This window comes from Hyaena hyaena, unplaced genomic scaffold (assembly GCF_003009895.1).
Source record: "Hyaena hyaena isolate Hyena2069 unplaced genomic scaffold, ASM300989v1 scaffold_1187, whole genome shotgun sequence".
Lineage (NCBI taxonomy): Eukaryota > Metazoa > Chordata > Mammalia > Carnivora > Hyaenidae > Hyaena > Hyaena hyaena.
In genome coordinates, this window is record NW_024081819.1 from 119,625 (window position 1) to 136,626 (window position 17,002).

Below are 17,002 nucleotides of genomic sequence, written 5' to 3' on the forward strand. Positions count from 1 at the left end.
ATCAGCCTGTTGAAAATATCTTGCCAAGTCTTACAGGGATTTCAGGCAGAAACTTGTTTCCCGTCTGAACACGGACAACAGCTGAGGCAAACAGAGTGCTTTCCTAAAGGGAAGAGGGGAAGCCAGTGTGCACACATCCAGTGTTGTTTTTCTATCTGGCCCTTCATGGAGGCCATGCATGAACTCTGTGTGTACATAATTGAGACTCTGCAGACCTACTAGGCCCCGAGGGAGCGTGATTACCTCAACACAGTCCTTGAGCTGAACTGAGCGAAGAGCTTCATTGCCCACAGCTGAGGAAATGTCCAGATTAACCCAGGTAAGAGGCCAACCTGCTTCTTATTCTCTTATCCAAAGTAACAGAGTCAACAAAATGCTCCATTCTAGCTGTACTGGCAGAAGCCAGTCCTCACTGTGGGCCCAGAGCAGAAGTACTAAATGATCTTAACCCACCACACTTGATAGCATAGCCCTGAGCAAGGTAGGTGTCAAGAACTCCTCTCCCAGATTTGAGGCCAAAATGCAAATAATAAGGGTTGTTCTAGCTACTCCTTAATCTCAGCATGCTTAGCCATCTGAGCCAGAGTCACCATTTTGCTGTATCCCATGAACTGGCTGGTAAGCGCACTGTAAAGTGATCAGAAACAAGGAGGTCCATATGAGCCAAGCATGCTGCAAGACAGCTGGCAGTGTTTGCTAGCTTCTTACCAAACTTCAAAGCCTTTGGCCAGGACCACAGAAGCGTCATGGTTATATCATATCATACATTAGTGCCCAGAGCAGAAGATACAGAATTTTATTTCTGAACTTTCAAATTAATTTTAAGTTTGCAAACTTAAAAAGTAAGGCTTTTAAACATAAACAAAAGGGTATAATTCAAATATATTTAAAATATGTTAGAGAATCAGAATCACTCGAATACAATGTGATTCTCATGATTTCATGGATGGTTTTGGGGACAGAAGGGAGCTTGTGGAAGTGAGGGGGGTAGGATATTTCAATAGGTGACTTCTTTCTTCCAAGCAAACTTGAATATATTACACTAAGTATTTATTTACATAAATTGAAAAGAACAAACCATGTTTTAAGTTATTTAACAGGCCAAGGAGGTGATATATTGCATGTAAATATGGTATTATAGTACCATATATATATTATGATATTATAATACCAATGACTATATTCCTTGTACTGTACTCCTCATCCCACCATATGTTCTTAATCATTGCTCTAAATAGCAACTGATGGAATGTTTCCAGTTGTTTGGCTTATTGACCTTCGCTGAAATCAGAAGTACACCACATGATTATATTTTATTTTTAAATAAACTCTCTGATGGATAAATGTCTTCTGCAATGGATAAGACTTCTTCAAGGAATCCATCTCATTCACTTTCTCTGTTTGTGATGCAATGGAAAGAATACCGTTCAGGACCAGGGTCAGCAGTTGGAGGCTGGTGCCCTCCTGCTGCTGACTAGCTGTGTGATCTTGATCTCAGCCAGCCAGGTCCCACCCTACAGAACTAATGTCCTCTGATGAAACATCCTTCTATTTTTTGTATCTTGTTTTGAATTCGACTTATTTCCAATTCTGTTCTTCCATGGTCCATACATCTACATTTCCAAAACCACAGTTGTATTATATGATTATCTTCTCAAAGAAAATTTGAGAAAGAATCCTCCTAAGCCAGTGCTCCCTTTCTTTCTTATTGTGATGGTGAGTTGCTATGAAGGGCCAGGTGTGCCGCTCAGGTAGTAGCACTGTATTATTAACTAAATTGATCCCACAGCACAGCACCTGCAGGACTCTGGGTTGTTTTTCTAGTTAGGCTGATTTCTTATTCATGACTTTTAGGTAAACGGCAATTCCTTTTTTTGTTCCAAAGAGGGCTGTTGTGTCTCCCGAACATCTTCCCCTTCCCCTCTGCCATGGTGGATGTGACAAGATCAGCTGGCTTCCAGAAGGCAAAGTATTCAGTAATGTTCAAAGGGAAAAGATCATCTCCAAGTTTCTTAAAGAAAGCGTTCTAAAGAGAGTGTTCCGTTCAAAGCAAATGAGGTGGGAGGGCTCCAACTACCAGAATGAGGACCCAAGCGACAGCTTTCCTGGCGCCAGAAAGTAAGTCCTGCTCTGGAAACTTAAAAATTCGAAGTACATTTGGGATACAAGGCTAAGAAAACACATTGCAGAGCACAGGCATCTGAAGGACAGGAAGCCATAAAGCTGTGCAAACTGCAGAAATCAAGTATTTCAGGAAAATCTAAATATAGGTTGACATATATGATTGAGAATGTATCTATTCAATGGTAAGGATGCGATATATGCAGGTGTAGAATTTGCTAAGATACATGCTTAGCTTTTAGAGATATATTCCTAGGCACCATTATCACATTCATTCTTAGAATAAATAGGTTTTAAACAAGATTTGTTCTGTTTTTGCAACAAAATGGTGATCTCCCAAAGAAGGGAGCAAAGCATTCAAGGTTAATTTTTAAAAGAAAAATACAACTTCTAAGCAAAAAAATATTTTTATACATTATTTCCTATAAAGGAATTAGACAAATCCAAGAAAGTTAGGACATGGAAGGTAAGTGCTCACAGAAATGGAGTCCTAAGTTGGGGATGAATGTAATTGGCCATGGCTGAAAGAGAAAGTAGGAGCTGGTGAGAAGGGGAGGCAAAGGACTCATTATCTAAATCACACGCTAAATACAAATTGCCCATAATTGAATTGAAATGTTTCCCACTGAATAGCATCTTCTTTTCTTGGGAATGAAAATGCATATTATTAATTAGAAAATATGGCCTTGACTTTCTGAAAATATTTACATAATTACCCTGAACAAGATTCCACTACAATAAATAACCAGCCACGACATTGACCATACAGCAGGGAAGAATAAAGGGAAGTGGAGGCAAACGCACAGGTAATGGAAAAATATGAACGGTCTTGAAAGAGGTGAATGGAAATAGAGGGCATTCCCTGCAGAATAATTAGAAGCTAAGCAGTGGTGTCACTGGCATTTCTTTGCATAACCCTGGATGACAAAAAGGAATGTATATCAAAGTGTTTTCCAAAATAGTTTTCTGTTGGTGAAATTGTCACTTTTGTCATAGTAGGGGAAACTGAGGTGATCAGCAATTCATGCTTAGCTGCAAAGTGATTGGTCCAAGGCGTCCCTTCTTTCTACCAATTCAGACCACCTCCATTGTAATGAATGTAAGAGCTTGTTAAGTGCCATGAGACAGAGAACATCTCCCTTACCTTCCTTCACTGGATTAGCGAAACAAGTGTTAAAGTAAGGCAAGTCTGATGCTACCACTAAAATCTGAATTCCCGGAGGGGCCTTGATCCCAAGGCCTATAAGGAAAATGCATTCTGTTGGTTTAAAGATTGATGTCAGAGCTGTGCCCGACCCACTATGGAGAACAGTCCATTGTCCAACTAATCCCCTCGCTCCCAAGGCTGGACTTGAGCCAAATCAGACTCAAGGGTTTGGAGAGGGTCTGATTCACTTAGCTGTTTCCCTTAGATTTCACACTACCATGTCATTTCATGCTTACTTTTTCTCTTTCTCGTGTCTCCTCACCACCTAGACTGGGGCCTCCCCCATAGATAGTGTCCAGGGACTCTGCCGTCACTATAGTTATAAAGCTGTAGTACTAAAAACTTTATTGGGGCTCCAGAGTGGCTTAGTCGGTTAAGCGTCCGACTTTCGCTTAGGTCATGATCTCGCGGTTCGTGGGTTCGAGCCCCGCGTCAGGCTCTGTGCTGACTGCCAGCTCAGAGCCTGGAGTCTGTTTCAATCTGTGACTCCCTCTCTCTCTGACCCTCCCCTGCTCATGCTCTCTCTCTCTCTCTCCTAGAAATAAATAAAACATTAAAAAATATTAAAAAAAAAAACTTTATCAATTCCACAAGTTATAGGGAGGGGGCATGACTTTTATGCTGATATGGAAGCATTCAAAAAGTCTCCAGAGAAAGGAGGAAGAGTCAAATTGATATGAAGGTTTTTAGGAATATGTTCTGTCAAGGAAAAAAAATAGAATCTTAGAGGAGGTATTTAAGGATGACAAATCTCAGAGGGAGGTGAAGGGATCTGGAAACAATTCATGTTCTGAAACCAAAGGAAAGCACAGAAACAAGCAGAAACAAGGAAAACAGGAGGTGTGTGAGCTAGAAAAGTGACAGGCATGCACACATGCACATATACACACATCATTTTTGTCTCCTATCCAAACAGCAGAAAAAAAACCATTTCCCAGCTAGATATATTTGTAGAAAGTATCAGCTGGGAGTACCTGGACCCCAATATTTACCCAATTCACTACTTTTCAAGTAATTGTAAGTTGGGAAAGCAATATATTTAAAGTTCAGATTACTCATTTATAAAATAGGAGTGACTATTCCCATCATGTTGCTAAAAGTATTAAATTAGTTAATCTATATAAAATGTTCAGCATTATGCCTGCCACATGGGTACCATATCCTAGCAAGTGTTATTTCTAGCAAATGTTATTTGTGGAGTAATTAAATTGATTCCAATATTTATTGAGTGCCTACTATATGCCAGGGACAAGGCCAGATAGAATAAGGCCAGGCTTTGCCTTTAAGGCATTGAAAAGATAGTGAGTGAGATATGAATGAAATGAATAATTATAATGTAACAGTGAGTAGGGAATTGTAAGTGAATCAGAATAACCCAAATGAGGGATCTTGGAAGAGGTAGCAATTTAGTCTTCCTGAGGGGTCAGGGAAAATTATTTGGGAGCCAGATTTATATGGATAGGACTTAACTAGGCAGGAAAGGGGAGGAGGGGAAAAAAAGGAGGACCTATTAAAGGAAAAGAAAAATGATCTATGTCCTGGAGGAGAGAGAGTGTTTCAGAAAATGCAAAATGTCTGAGGTGTTGGACATGCAGCCATCGGGAGTGATAAGCAGATACTTAAAGCCTGGCTACAGAATTTGGACCTCATTCTTTGGGATTAGGAGGGCATAAGAGCAGGTCTATGTTTTATATCAGCAGGAAGGAAAACAGTCTGAAGGAGGAGAGAGCCGAAGAGGGAGACTTCCAAGGAGGCCTATGCAAATCTTATATTCATTCTCTTATACTTATTGTCCTTCTACTACGTGCTAGGCACAATTTTAAAGTGACAGAGTATATCAGTGAACTAGACAGGCAAGGCCTCTGTCCTCACAGAGTTTTGTACACTACTGGGAAGAGACAGGCAACAGAAAAACACACAAGATGAAGAAGACTGTGAGGCTTCCAGAGAAAAAAAATAAAAATAGGGTGTTATGAAAGAGTAATGTGGGTGGGAAGGCTTCCTTAAAGCTGAGTCAGGGAAGGCTTTTCTGAGAGGAAAATGGACATGCAGAAGAAGTAGACAGACACCTCTGGGCAGAGGGTGAAGGTGGGAGGTCCAAGGGCCGACAAACCCTTGAAATTCTGTTGGACATCTGGTTTATATGTGCATTTTCTGGGAAGACTCTCAAAAGAGCATGCATTCTCTTCCCACCAAATGTTAAGAACCAGTGCATTTAGATGCTTAAAGACATTTTGATGTCTGAATCTATAGTTGGATGTTCAACCCAACAGAACGCAATAGTATCATTAGCAAAGGATTGCAAAAATGTCTTCTTCAAATGTCAATGCTTTCTTATAAAGAATATTTCTGATTTCTTTAAATATCCTTTACTTATACACATATATCTTTATATATTCTTATACATTAACTTATACATATATATCCTTAAATATTCATTTAATTATACACATATATCAGCCATAAATATGTAAATATTCACTTACATATTTACATGTTATATGTGTATATACATAATAATGCATGTATAATAATATATCCATATCATATATATGCATATATATTCCTTTCTCCCCTACACCACACATCGATTTCACGGAACTCAAGTAAGAGATATGAATTTGGACAGCCAAACTGGCCTCCTATCGTCTAAACGTATCTTAGATAGAAAAAAAAAATCAGCTTCTGTTCTTCCTGTTTTAAGACCAATGATTGATCTGGAACCGCAGAGGTGGGCTTGCTCTCAGCTGGGATTCCTTCCTTTTTCCATTTTAATTATTTAAATTTACGTATTATAAGCATCCGTAGAACTGTACATAGATCCATGCACATAACATATATATTTAGCTTGGTCTAGCGCACAACACGACCGGCCCCCGGGCTTTATTCGAGCTCTCAGCTCGGGGTCAGGGTCAGGGTCAGGGCGGGGCCGGGGAAGGCGGGTCAAGTCCCGGCGGCCGTGACCTCCGCCCGTGAGGAGCCCGGGGCGGCCCCTCTTCCCGCGATGGCCGAGTGGGTTGGGCCGCCCCCGAGGAGGCGTGGAGGGGCGCAGGGGCCCGGACTCCTCGCCCTGCCCCGGCGGCGCGGCCTGTTCCGCGGGGTTGGAGGGCTGGCTACCCCCAGGAGGCTCCGGGCCCTGGCGGCTCCCGACCGACCCGCGGCCCCCGAATACCGGTGGCCCGGGTGGAACGCGGGGCCGTCGCGGACGCCCCCGCTCGACGGTAGTTGCCGGGCGACCGGGCCGCTGCGGAGGCCCGCGGAGCCGCAGCCCCAGCCCAGGCTGGCCTCGCTGGGCCCGGCCTGGGCCCCTGCGCCCTGCAGGCCCTGCAGCGCCGAGTGGGGCGCGCTCGTGGCCGCCCGCCGCCCGCTGCCCTCCCTGTCCTCCCGCTGCAGGAAGGCCGAGTCCAAGGGGGCGCCCGTCAAGCCGTTCGCCCCGCACGCGGAGGGGCCCGGGCCGCGCTGCGGCAGCGCCTTCGGAGACGAAGCTGACGACGACACGTGGGCCTGCGGCGCCGTGGGGTAAGAGCCGCGGCCCCGGACGCCCCCGAGAGCCCCCACCTGTGGTCCCCCTGCTCCGCGACCGCGACCGAGCCGCCCCCCGCCCTGGAAAGCAAGGGTCAGGAAGGGTAGCTCACTCGAAGGCTTTGTGTCTCCCACCTGCACCTCTCTCCCCGCTCTCCTGTCCCGAGGCTCCTTTACCCGACCCTTGGTCACAGAGGCCCCCTAGTCTCTCTCCAGGTGCGGCCGCGTTTTCCAGGCGCCCCAGGTCCTCCTCCGTGGCACAAACTTGGGTGTCCCCAGGCTGCGCCACCTATTCAGCAGACTCCTTCCTCTTCCTTCGTTGTTGCATCCCAGGACCCGGCCTAGAGCAGATGGATCGCTGCTGACCTGAACTGTAGTGTCTATATCTTCAGGATAGCCTCTTCTTCTAGGAGACAATAAATTGTAAACGATTAGCAAATATACTGATTAGTGCGGTGGCTTTAATTTGTGATTCTTTCCAACATAGTCATACTTTAACCCAGTGATTGTTTATCTGTTATCTTCTGGTTCTCTGATATTTCTACCTTAGACAGCAGCGGGCTTAGATATCATAATAGTTGGGTATGGAAAATAGTGTTTCATCCTGTGGGCCTTATAGTGTCCCCGAAACATGCATGGCCATGGGGCAGGAGGGTGTCTGTAATAAGATATATCCTTTCAAACGTGTCATGTTTTGCCTAATGAAGAGCCAAGGAGTTCCTGGTCCTGTTTTATGAGTTCCAGATAATTGATCGTATTTTTTCTAATTTGTATTTTTTAAGTGTATTTATTTCTTTTGAGAGAGTGAGAGAGAAAGTGCAAATGAGAGAGGGGCAGAGACAAGGAGAGAGAGACTCAAGCAGAGTCTGAGCTGACAGTGCTGAGCTTGACACTGGGCTCAATCCCACTAACGGTGAGATCATGACTGAGCTGAAATCAAGAGTCAGATGCTTGAACGGCTGAGCCACCCCGGCACTCCTCTAATTTGTATTTTATCTTTCTATCTGATATGTTTCTTGTCTCACCTAAGATCTTAATTTCCTAAACTTCTGTCAGATCTTAGAATTTGCTTTGTCTGTGCCTTTTTTAAGGGGGAGGGGTCTGGCTTCCCCTTATTTCTGGTTGATTTCCTATTGTTACCTCTCCCCTGTCCTCATAGTGCCTTTGCTCTGCATTCTAAAGATTTTTGTAACATCCTTTAGATGAGGAGCCAAAACACAAGCTTAAAAAAAAAAAAAATCACTGTTGACCTTACCCATCTGTTGTGCCTGTCCCACGACCTGTGTAGGATTTTAAGGAAACAGAGATGCAGAATGGGGAGAAGAAATGGAGAGAACAGTGGCACCATCCCGTGTGCATCCAGCATCTCGCACGAGGTACGGCCTGTGGCGGTGACCTGAGCGTTGGGGCAGCTCCCTTTGCTAAGACCGAGCTTCCGCTGATGCTTCCTGCTGAGACTCCTGCTGCTTTCTCATTGTGAGCGGTTTGTGCGGGGTGTTGCTCTTGGGAACTTGCAATAATAGCAAAGGAAAAAATTGTTATTTCTCTCAATGAAGGAGAAATTCACCAGCTTCCCTCCAAATCTCAACACGCCTCCTGTTGCAATTGGGCTTCGTGAAAGATGCCACCTTGATCGATCAGGCTGTGCTCACCTTGTAAAATCTTCTCACACATAATTTTGTGAAAAGTGTTGGTAAGGCAGGTAGGGTATCAAAAAGGGTAATCAGTTCCCAACCTGTAAGGAGTTTGCAATCCTGTTGACATCGTGCGGTGTTAATAGCATTCCTTATCAGTTGACAAATTGAGTTATATTAATCTTTTTTAATATATAAAGTTTATTTATTTTTGAGAGAGAGAGAGTGCAGGTGTGAGCGGGGGAGGGACAGAAAAAGGGGAATGGGGAGACAGAGGATCCAAACCAGGCTCCACATTGTCAGCACGAGCACATCACAGGGCTCTAACTCACCATCCCAGGGCTCTAACTACTCCTGAGATCATGATCTGAGCCAAAATCAAGAGTCCCACGCTTAAGCTACTGAGCCACTCAGGCGCTCCTATATTAATCTTATTGGATGACTTCAATCACAATTAACAGCTTCCGTTTAAGGTGTCACTGTAAGGATATTTCTCTCACATGTTCACTTGTGCATTAGTGGACCAGAATCACAGAGCAGAAAGAAGCCTGAGAATCTGTCAGGGAGGTTTTAAAAATACAAACAACTGAGGCTTACCTTTATCCTACTGAGTCACAACTTGTGGTAATTTTTTTTCAAGTATTATTTTTTAAAAGGTCCTCAGATGAGACTAAAGTAAATACTAGACCTAATTACATGCTATCTCAGGGAGGAGGGAATTAACCTCCAAAGAAAGATAATCTGCAGGCTACCTTCCCAATGTTCAACTACCCTTCCTGTCAGGAGATAATTTTCTTGTGGGCCAGTTAAACCTTCAGACTGTATTTAAGCTTATTCTCCCTGTTCCTCTTTTAGTTTGGGGATGACACCTAACGTTTTATTTGTGTATTGCTTAGAGTTTAATTTACAAAGGGTTTTCTCATTTTGAGATAGGAAACAACTGCGTTCACTCGTAAAAGATTACTTTTTTAAAATAAATTCCTCACCTCCTGATGTTTCCTATTCCAAGATAACTTGTACAATCCTCTCCTACACACACCCCACATTCTTCCCCACCCCCATGGCATAGCAAAGTTTCTGAAACATAAATACTCAGTACATATCAGTATCTTTCCCTATTCATTTCTTGGTTTGCTTTTGAATATATTTCCTGAGTGTTTTTTCAATATCTGGAGTCTAGAATGATTGGTGGGCTGGTCAGTTTTGAGCACAATGTGAGGATTAGAGAATTTTCTTTGGTTGATGGAAAGATTTTATAGGATATCAGATCTGATGTTCAGATACAGAAAATTTGGCCAGTGTGCCATTGTGTACCAGGGACACACGGAACTGGATATTTTTAAAGTCAATTTTGAAAACCTGTGTGTCATTATTTTTAACAAAATGGGAATGAAGCCATAAATTATTGTAAAAGACTTTCTGTTTCCTAATAGGTGTCATCAAGCTGTTAATAGTTTGATAAGAGAACACACTGCATGCTTCTCAAAAATGCTGGCAGTGTCCTCATAGGAGAGACAATGGGTCAAGAAACTTTGTGCTTTTTGTCAGACTTTATCCACAGACATGAAAAATTACGTATTTGAGCTTGTATTAAAGTGTTCTTAACATTGAGTTTATCCTAAAACAAATATTGTTTTAGAACTTGTCTCACTGGAATTTGGATTCAGAAGTACCTGTTCCTGAAAATAAAAATCTCCCACCTGGAAAGGATAGTGCAGCTGGTGGTAAGAAATCCTATATGTGTGTATTTATACTTATAAACATTGAAAATTTATGTTCCTACTTATAATACAAATAAACACATATTAAAGGGGGTTTGTTTTTAAATCAACCAGTTTTATGTAACTATTAACTGTCATTTTTTCCCATACACATTCTTTCAGGTTCGGTTAACAAGGTAAGGATGTTTGGTTTTAAATAATTCACAAAGCATTATTTTAAAATTATATGTATGCTCATTAAAAAATTTCTTTCTTTAAAAATACAAATTTCATTTCTGTAGAGTTCTTCAAACAAGTCAGCCTTTTCTGTTCTTCAGGGCTGCAAACTGGTCATTAAGTTAATATTTTATAATATATTTTTTCAATACAATAATACAGGTGGGATTTTATTCATCATACTCATAAAACATTTTTTTAATGCATGCAGTTACTAAAATGTTGTCCATGGTTTTTCTGTTATTAGAATAGCAAGCAAGGGATATTTCAGTTATGGAGTTATCCTCTTAATGAAGGAAGTACCATGGAGAACAGGTGAGAAAATGTTTATTTTTGTAAACTCCTTAATTAGCAAAATATATTTAAGAAGAAAAACAACCTGAAGAAAAAGTGTTGTGTGCAAATACGGGGGAGTTATAGAAATGCACCCTAAACGAGGAAGTGGCTGGCTTACACCCAGGGATCATCAATGTATGGACAATTAAGAATTTCTGTGCCCTTAAATGAGAGTTTATATGGATACAGTTTGGGCTTCTCAATGAAGGGAAAAAGAACTGTAATAGGAAAATAATAGCCCATGGAGCAGGAATGATTTCCATCCCTTATGTATAAAGTACTTTGTCAGCATCCCTATTTTACAGATGAGAACATTGAGTCAGGGCGACACGGTGTGTAACTTGCCCAAAGTCATACAATGAATGGAATGGTAGAAATAGGTTGTAAGAAGATCTTGGTTCATGCTCATAAGCACTACAGTATATAACTTCTCAGACCTTACTTATTTTTTGGTTCTTAAACTTTAGCGTGCATCAGAACCAGCTAGAACACTTCTTACAAACACAGGTTACTGTTATGTGGAGATTACGTTTATTGAGCGCTGGATCACTTTTATATATAGTGTGCTGTTTCATGAAGATCCTGAGTTCTGTTCCTCAGTTTTTGCCCAGTTTTGACAGTGGGATGGCTCACTTGATAGCCATCTCCCAGTCAGAGGACTTTACCTCTGTGAGGCTCAGGATAAAACTCCACCTAAACTGAAATTTGAGGTGTGAATCCAAGAAGTGCTAAAGGGACCCTAGTGACTAATGCCCTAAGGCAATGTCGGTACTGAGTGGGACAGAAAGGCTACTTTTACTAGAAAGAGCTCAGCTGTCAACAAAGATTTCAAGGTAAGAGGTCAAATGAAATGAAATGAATTGGATCATACTAACACAGAGCAAATATAAACTGAGTCAGTAGAGGGCGGTGGTGAGTAGGATTACAGACAAGTTCTAAAACAATATTTGTTTTAGGATAAACTTAATATTAAGAACACTTTAATACAAGCTCAAATACGTAATTTTTCATGTCTGTGGATAAAGTCTGACAAAAAGCACAAAGTTTCTTGACCCAATGTCTCTCCTATGAGGACACTGCCAGCATTTTTGAGAAGCATGCAGTGTGTTCTCTTATCAAACTATTAACAGCTTGATGACACCTATTAGGAAACAGAAAGGATTACAGACCTCGGGTCCCACCACTCAGATTTAAATCCCAGCTCTATCACTTACCACATGTGTAACCTTAACCACTCTGCCTTGGCTTCCTTACCAGTAAAAGGTAGACAATAAAAGTGCCTATCTCCTGGGGACTAACCAGAACAATGTGTTTGATATTTGCTATGAATACTGGGAAAGTCTAAGATGTTGCAGAGTTGGAAGCCCAGGATCAGTGAAATAGTTTATTACTGAGATTTTTCTCCTCGATATGCCATCAAGAAGAGAATAAAGGAATATCTTTTATTTAGGGTTTAACATTTTGCAAAGTACGTTTATGTAATTAGCTTCTCAGACCACCTCAAGGTCAGTATTGTCCTTAGCATTCTGCTCACTGGTGGCAAAGGGATTCAGACCTAGGTTCTCACTCCCAGATTCCATGCTCTTCACTAAACATGTCTGTCGTGAATCGTAGATCTCAGGTGACTTTCCTGTGATTTTACGAAGGCAAGTCGGTATAACTAATATTAAGGTAAAGGAATAACTTTTTACTATTCTCCATAGAAATGAAAGTATTTTTCAAAATCTTTCAAGAGTACTTTGCTGTCTTTAATATAAACTGACATTAAAAGAAGCAAGAAGATAATGAGACTATATATGTCAATTTATGCTTCAACTCTTTCAAAGTCAGTACTTCCAGTAAGCTTTAAAAAAAAAAACTATTATAAACTTAGTGTTGTATGGCCTGGCTCTTTTGCAGTTCTTATTCTAATACAATACCTAGAAGAATTAGTCATAAAATAAAAGAGCACTTCCAGGTGAAAATTACTATGGGATAATTTTTTAAAAACTGTATGGTTTCCTTCTTTTTTTTTTTTAACTATGGGATAATTTAAAAATTTTTTTTATGTTTATTCATTTTTGAGAGACAGAGTGTGAGCAGGGGAGGGGCAGAGAGGGAAGGAGAACACAGAATCCAAAGCAGACTCCAAGCTCTGAGCTGTCAGCACAGAGCCCCATGTGGGGCTCGAACTCACAAGCTGTGAGATCATGACCTAAGCCGAAGTTGGACGCTCAACTGACAGAGCCACCCAGGCGCCCCAGGATAATTTTTGATAAACATTGTTTTGTTTCCTTTTATATGTGCACAATTTTTTTTAAAATGTTTTTATTTATTTCTAGGAGAAAGAGAGACAGCGTGAGCAGGGGAGGGTCAGAGAGAGAGGGAGTCACAGACTGAAACAGGCTCCAGGCTCTGAGCCGGCAGTCAGCACAGAGCCCGACGCGGGGCTCGAACCCACGAACCGCGAGATCATGACCTAAGCGAAAGTCGGACGCTTAACCGACTAAGCCACCCAGGTGCCCCTTATATGTGCATAATTTTTTTAAAACCACAATGGCTAATGTAGAAGGCTTTATTGAGTAACCTAATTACATTCTTTGAGCTTCTTTTTATTTCATCCTGGGTCATAAACATTTCAATGCAGTTTCAGTTTGAGTTGGATAACCCCCTTCTCAGACATCATCAGTGCAAATACAATATATTCATAGACAAATAGATATAATTAACCACTTTCAATCCAGTGGCCATTCATAGACACAGCCATTTGTGGGTATAATGATCTGGTTGCATGTGTGTGCACAAAGGGATGTCCAGTTAATAGTCTAATCTATACTTTTTAAACATGTATAGAGTTTTACGTAATTGAGCATATTTGGAAATTAACATCTATCAATTACAGATAGATACAGATAGGCCATTGGAAACTAAACATTAACCAGACTTTGATAATTTTACTTCTTGATTATCATTTTAATAGCATTTTAATTCTAGTCAACAAACCATTCATTAACCAAATCATTTTTTAAAGGGATTTCAAAAAATCTTCAGTGGAAACTGGCTTTAATGTAACCAGTAATCCCATAAGGCTCTTCACTCTGAACCACTCACTTGTAACAAGTGTTTCAGTTGAGAAGCAAGTTGGTTCTTACCCTGGACTGCAGATACCATCGGGTCTCTGCTGGCCCTATGCTGATGGAGACTTTTTTAAGGACAGTAATGAGCCTTATGTTAGTTTATGTTCAACTATAGAAAACAACAGTGGTGAAACTTTACCTGCTCCAAATTGGAACTTGAAATATGGAAACAGCACTGTGGAAGAAAACTTAACAGATGAAAGTGATTTATCAGAAAATGAAAAAGCAAGTGATAGTTTGCTCAGCTATTTTAAAAAGATGGACCTGAACTTAAAGCCAGAAACAATAGTAAATGTTGAGGAATCTTTCACAGAGGAACCAAGTGAAGTATTTCCATATCCTGATTTTCTCCCTTCTCCTTTCAATACTCTGGACTTGCACAAATTAGCCCTCTCAAAATCTGAAAATTGGAAAACAACAGTGGAACCTCCAGAAAGCTCTGTTGAACGTTTGATAACTCGTTTACTTGAAATGGAAAGATTACAACACATGACTATCCAAAAAGAGAGGCCCAGACTACAAACTACCTTCAGTACTCCGGCAGCTGCTGAACGACCCTCTTCCTCCAAAGCTATACCCAAAGTGAGACAGCCCAGACTTTCGGACCCTTTGAGTCTTCAGACAACTTGTGTAGATAAAAGTCGTGAAAGAAGAAAAAGCAATTCTGGATTTTGTAAGCTGGAACAAAATGCTTCAAAATGGAATTGGAGTGATGCTGGCAAATATAAATGGAATCCTAGACCAACATCTCTAAAAAGTTCATCTACCACCAAACAGCTGATTCCAACTTGTGATGACTTTAGGAATTTCAAAAGCTCCATTTTAAATCCATGCCAAGAACTCTCAACCAAGCCTACTACTTCCCAAACAACTCAATCTTTGGTTAAAACGGTCTCAGCAAGATGTCTGCCACCAAAGTCTCCAATACCAGTCTCATGTATACCTCTGTCTTTTCCCGAAAATCAGAGAGAAGAAATTAAGGCACCAAGGACCAAAAAGAAACTTTATCAAAAAACCATAGCACTGAACAGACCATTCTATATTCAGAAGCTAAACTGTTTATCGCCTTCCTTTACAGCTAAGGATAAGTGTTCACCCATAGACCAAAAATAACTTTTCTTTCATACTTCTCAATGTGAGCAAATTTGTTTCCAAGAAGCTTGGCTAAAATGTGGCTCATCATTCCAAGATACGGGTATTACACACATGCACGAGTAACTTGATATGATGTGGAGTGCAATTTGTAAAAATCACTGCTGAGATGTGTAAATATAAATCCAAGGGCTTCCATACTGACACATTTGACAATCTTTTGCATGTTATGTTTCAAAGGGATGTTTCACCTAGTAAACTATTCTATTCAAAAGAATATTCTCTTTTGCTGTGATTGTTTCCCAGTGTAATTCCATCATCAATAAATGCTATAATCGACTTATTGCTGGTATATTTTGTGTTCTATTATAATTTGAAGAGTGTAGTTACTTCTTTTTAGTTCTTCCCACTCTGGTTCCTGTTTTCTTTCCTTTACCATTTCTACAAATCTTCTTTGTCTATCATTTTGACCAATCTTTTGAGTATTTGCTTGACCATTAAAAGCTAAAATACTTGTGATTTAGTTAATATGTGAGAGCCCCTGGGTCCTCCTGTGAATCTTAAAAAATGTTCCTTTCCCAGGTCCTTTGTCATACACATGAAAGCAAGATCAGTTCCTTTGGAACCTAAGTACAATTGTAAGCATGAAACAACCCTCTTCCTCTCAGACCAAGTAGTTTTAAAATGTCAAAGGAAAAATGAGAAGAGGTTACTGTCTAGAAGAGCATTCAAAATCTCATGTTAGTGGAACTTTTCCTCAAAGTTCTTTGTTGCTGGAAGTCTTAACCCTGGTTACTTGAAACTCAAACAGCTAAAGTTTCTTTTTTCTTTTTTTTTTTTAATGTTTTATTTACTTCTGAGCGAGAGAGAGAGAGGCAGCGTGAGCAGGGGAGGGTCAGAGAGAGAGGGAGACACAGAATCTGAAACAGGCTCCAGGCTCTGAGCTAGCTGTCAGCACAGAGCCTGACGCGGGGCTTGAACCCATGAACCGTGAGATCATGACCTGAGCCGAAGTCGGACACTTAACCAACTGAGCCACCCAGCGCCCCTAAAGTTTCTTATAAATAGTGTGTGTGAGGGGGATTGGAGGTGGGGGGACTATGTGATCAACACACCTTACTGAACCTAAGAATCAGGGAAACAAAAGTGCTGGGTCCTGGGTTCTATCTCAGGCACACAGACACAGACTCTTTGAGAGTGGGGGCAGGGACCTGCCTGATAAACTTCCCAGGTGATTTTAATGCAGGTGGTTCTCTTGCGCCCCAGTTTGAAAAACGTTGTAAAGGAAAAAATTGATGCAAAGTGCATAGCTCAGGGTTGGTTGGTTTGGGGGGCCGGGGGGAGGATCATGTGCTTTGGTTTTCGGTTGATGGCTGGTGAATTCAAATGAGTTTTTCTTAAACATTTAAAAAGGTAACACGGGATTAAAACTTTGAAAGTTACCCAAAGGGAAACAAGAAGTTAAAGGCCTGTCCCTGCTCCCAACTCCCTGCCAAGGCAGTTGATGTTACTTTTCGGTGAGGCATCTCCTCACAGTAAGATGAAATAACATCTGAGATCCAGACAGGGAGGTGGATTTTCAGGACGATTCAAATATGCGCAGAAGACAGCAACTGCAGCTTCAGTTTCCTCTGTGCTATTTGTAGTCAAAGAATAAGGCTCAAGGAGTTTGCTTAGAAGCAGAGGTCACAGAGAGTATGCTTGGCTTTTAGATTAATTTCCAAAAATTTTCTGAAACTGTATCAACACAGCAATAGAAAATTAACTGTTCAGGATCCCTGGTCATATACAGAATTTTTCCTAAATCCCACACAGTTGGTGTCATTATCCAACGTGGTAGAACCTGCCTTTGATAGAATACAAAAATGGACTCCTGCTTTCACTCTGTTCCAGCTTGCAATGGTCTCGTTTCCCCTCTCAATCACCCTTACTCTCATTATTTAAAAAAATTATTTTTTAATGTTTATTTGTAAAAGAGAGACAGAGCATGAGAAGGGGAGGGGCAGAGAGAGAAACAGAACACGAAGCAGGCCCCAG

At 41.2% G+C, this 17,002-nt stretch overlaps 1 protein-coding gene across 2 annotated transcripts; it reads left to right on the plus strand.

Moving 5' to 3' along the window:
* Nucleotides 1-8: 8 nt before the first annotated feature.
* Nucleotides 9-15,308, plus strand: FAM217A (family with sequence similarity 217 member A). 2 transcript variants are annotated; one of them, XM_039222735.1, is made up of 8 exons: nucleotides 9-319; nucleotides 1,886-2,118; nucleotides 6,722-6,847; nucleotides 8,139-8,226; nucleotides 10,124-10,208; nucleotides 10,368-10,381; nucleotides 10,669-10,736; nucleotides 13,768-15,308. In XM_039222735.1, the coding sequence occupies exons 1-8, from the start codon at nucleotides 302-304 to the stop codon at nucleotides 14,984-14,986; spliced, it is 1,851 nt and encodes a 616-aa protein (XP_039078666.1). In that variant the 5' UTR covers nucleotides 9-301; the 3' UTR covers nucleotides 14,987-15,308. The 2 variants fall into 2 exon arrangements, with proteins under 2 accessions (XP_039078666.1, XP_039078668.1); XM_039222737.1 differs by lacking the exons at nucleotides 9-319; nucleotides 1,886-2,118; nucleotides 10,368-10,381 and having other exon boundaries at nucleotides 6,621-6,847; nucleotides 8,139-8,326.
* Nucleotides 15,309-17,002: the final 1,694 nt, after the last annotated feature.

Bases quoted from the DNA above. Each gene is read 5' to 3' on its own strand.
- FAM217A (XM_039222735.1), top strand. The intron at 6,848-8,138 runs GTAAGAGCCGCG...CGACCTGTGTAG, and splicing joins TGGGCCTGCGGCGCCGTGGG to GATTTTAAGGAAACAGAGAT. The intron at 10,737-13,767 runs GTGAGAAAATGT...CATTTTTTAAAG, and splicing joins GGAAGTACCATGGAGAACAG to GGATTTCAAAAAATCTTCAG.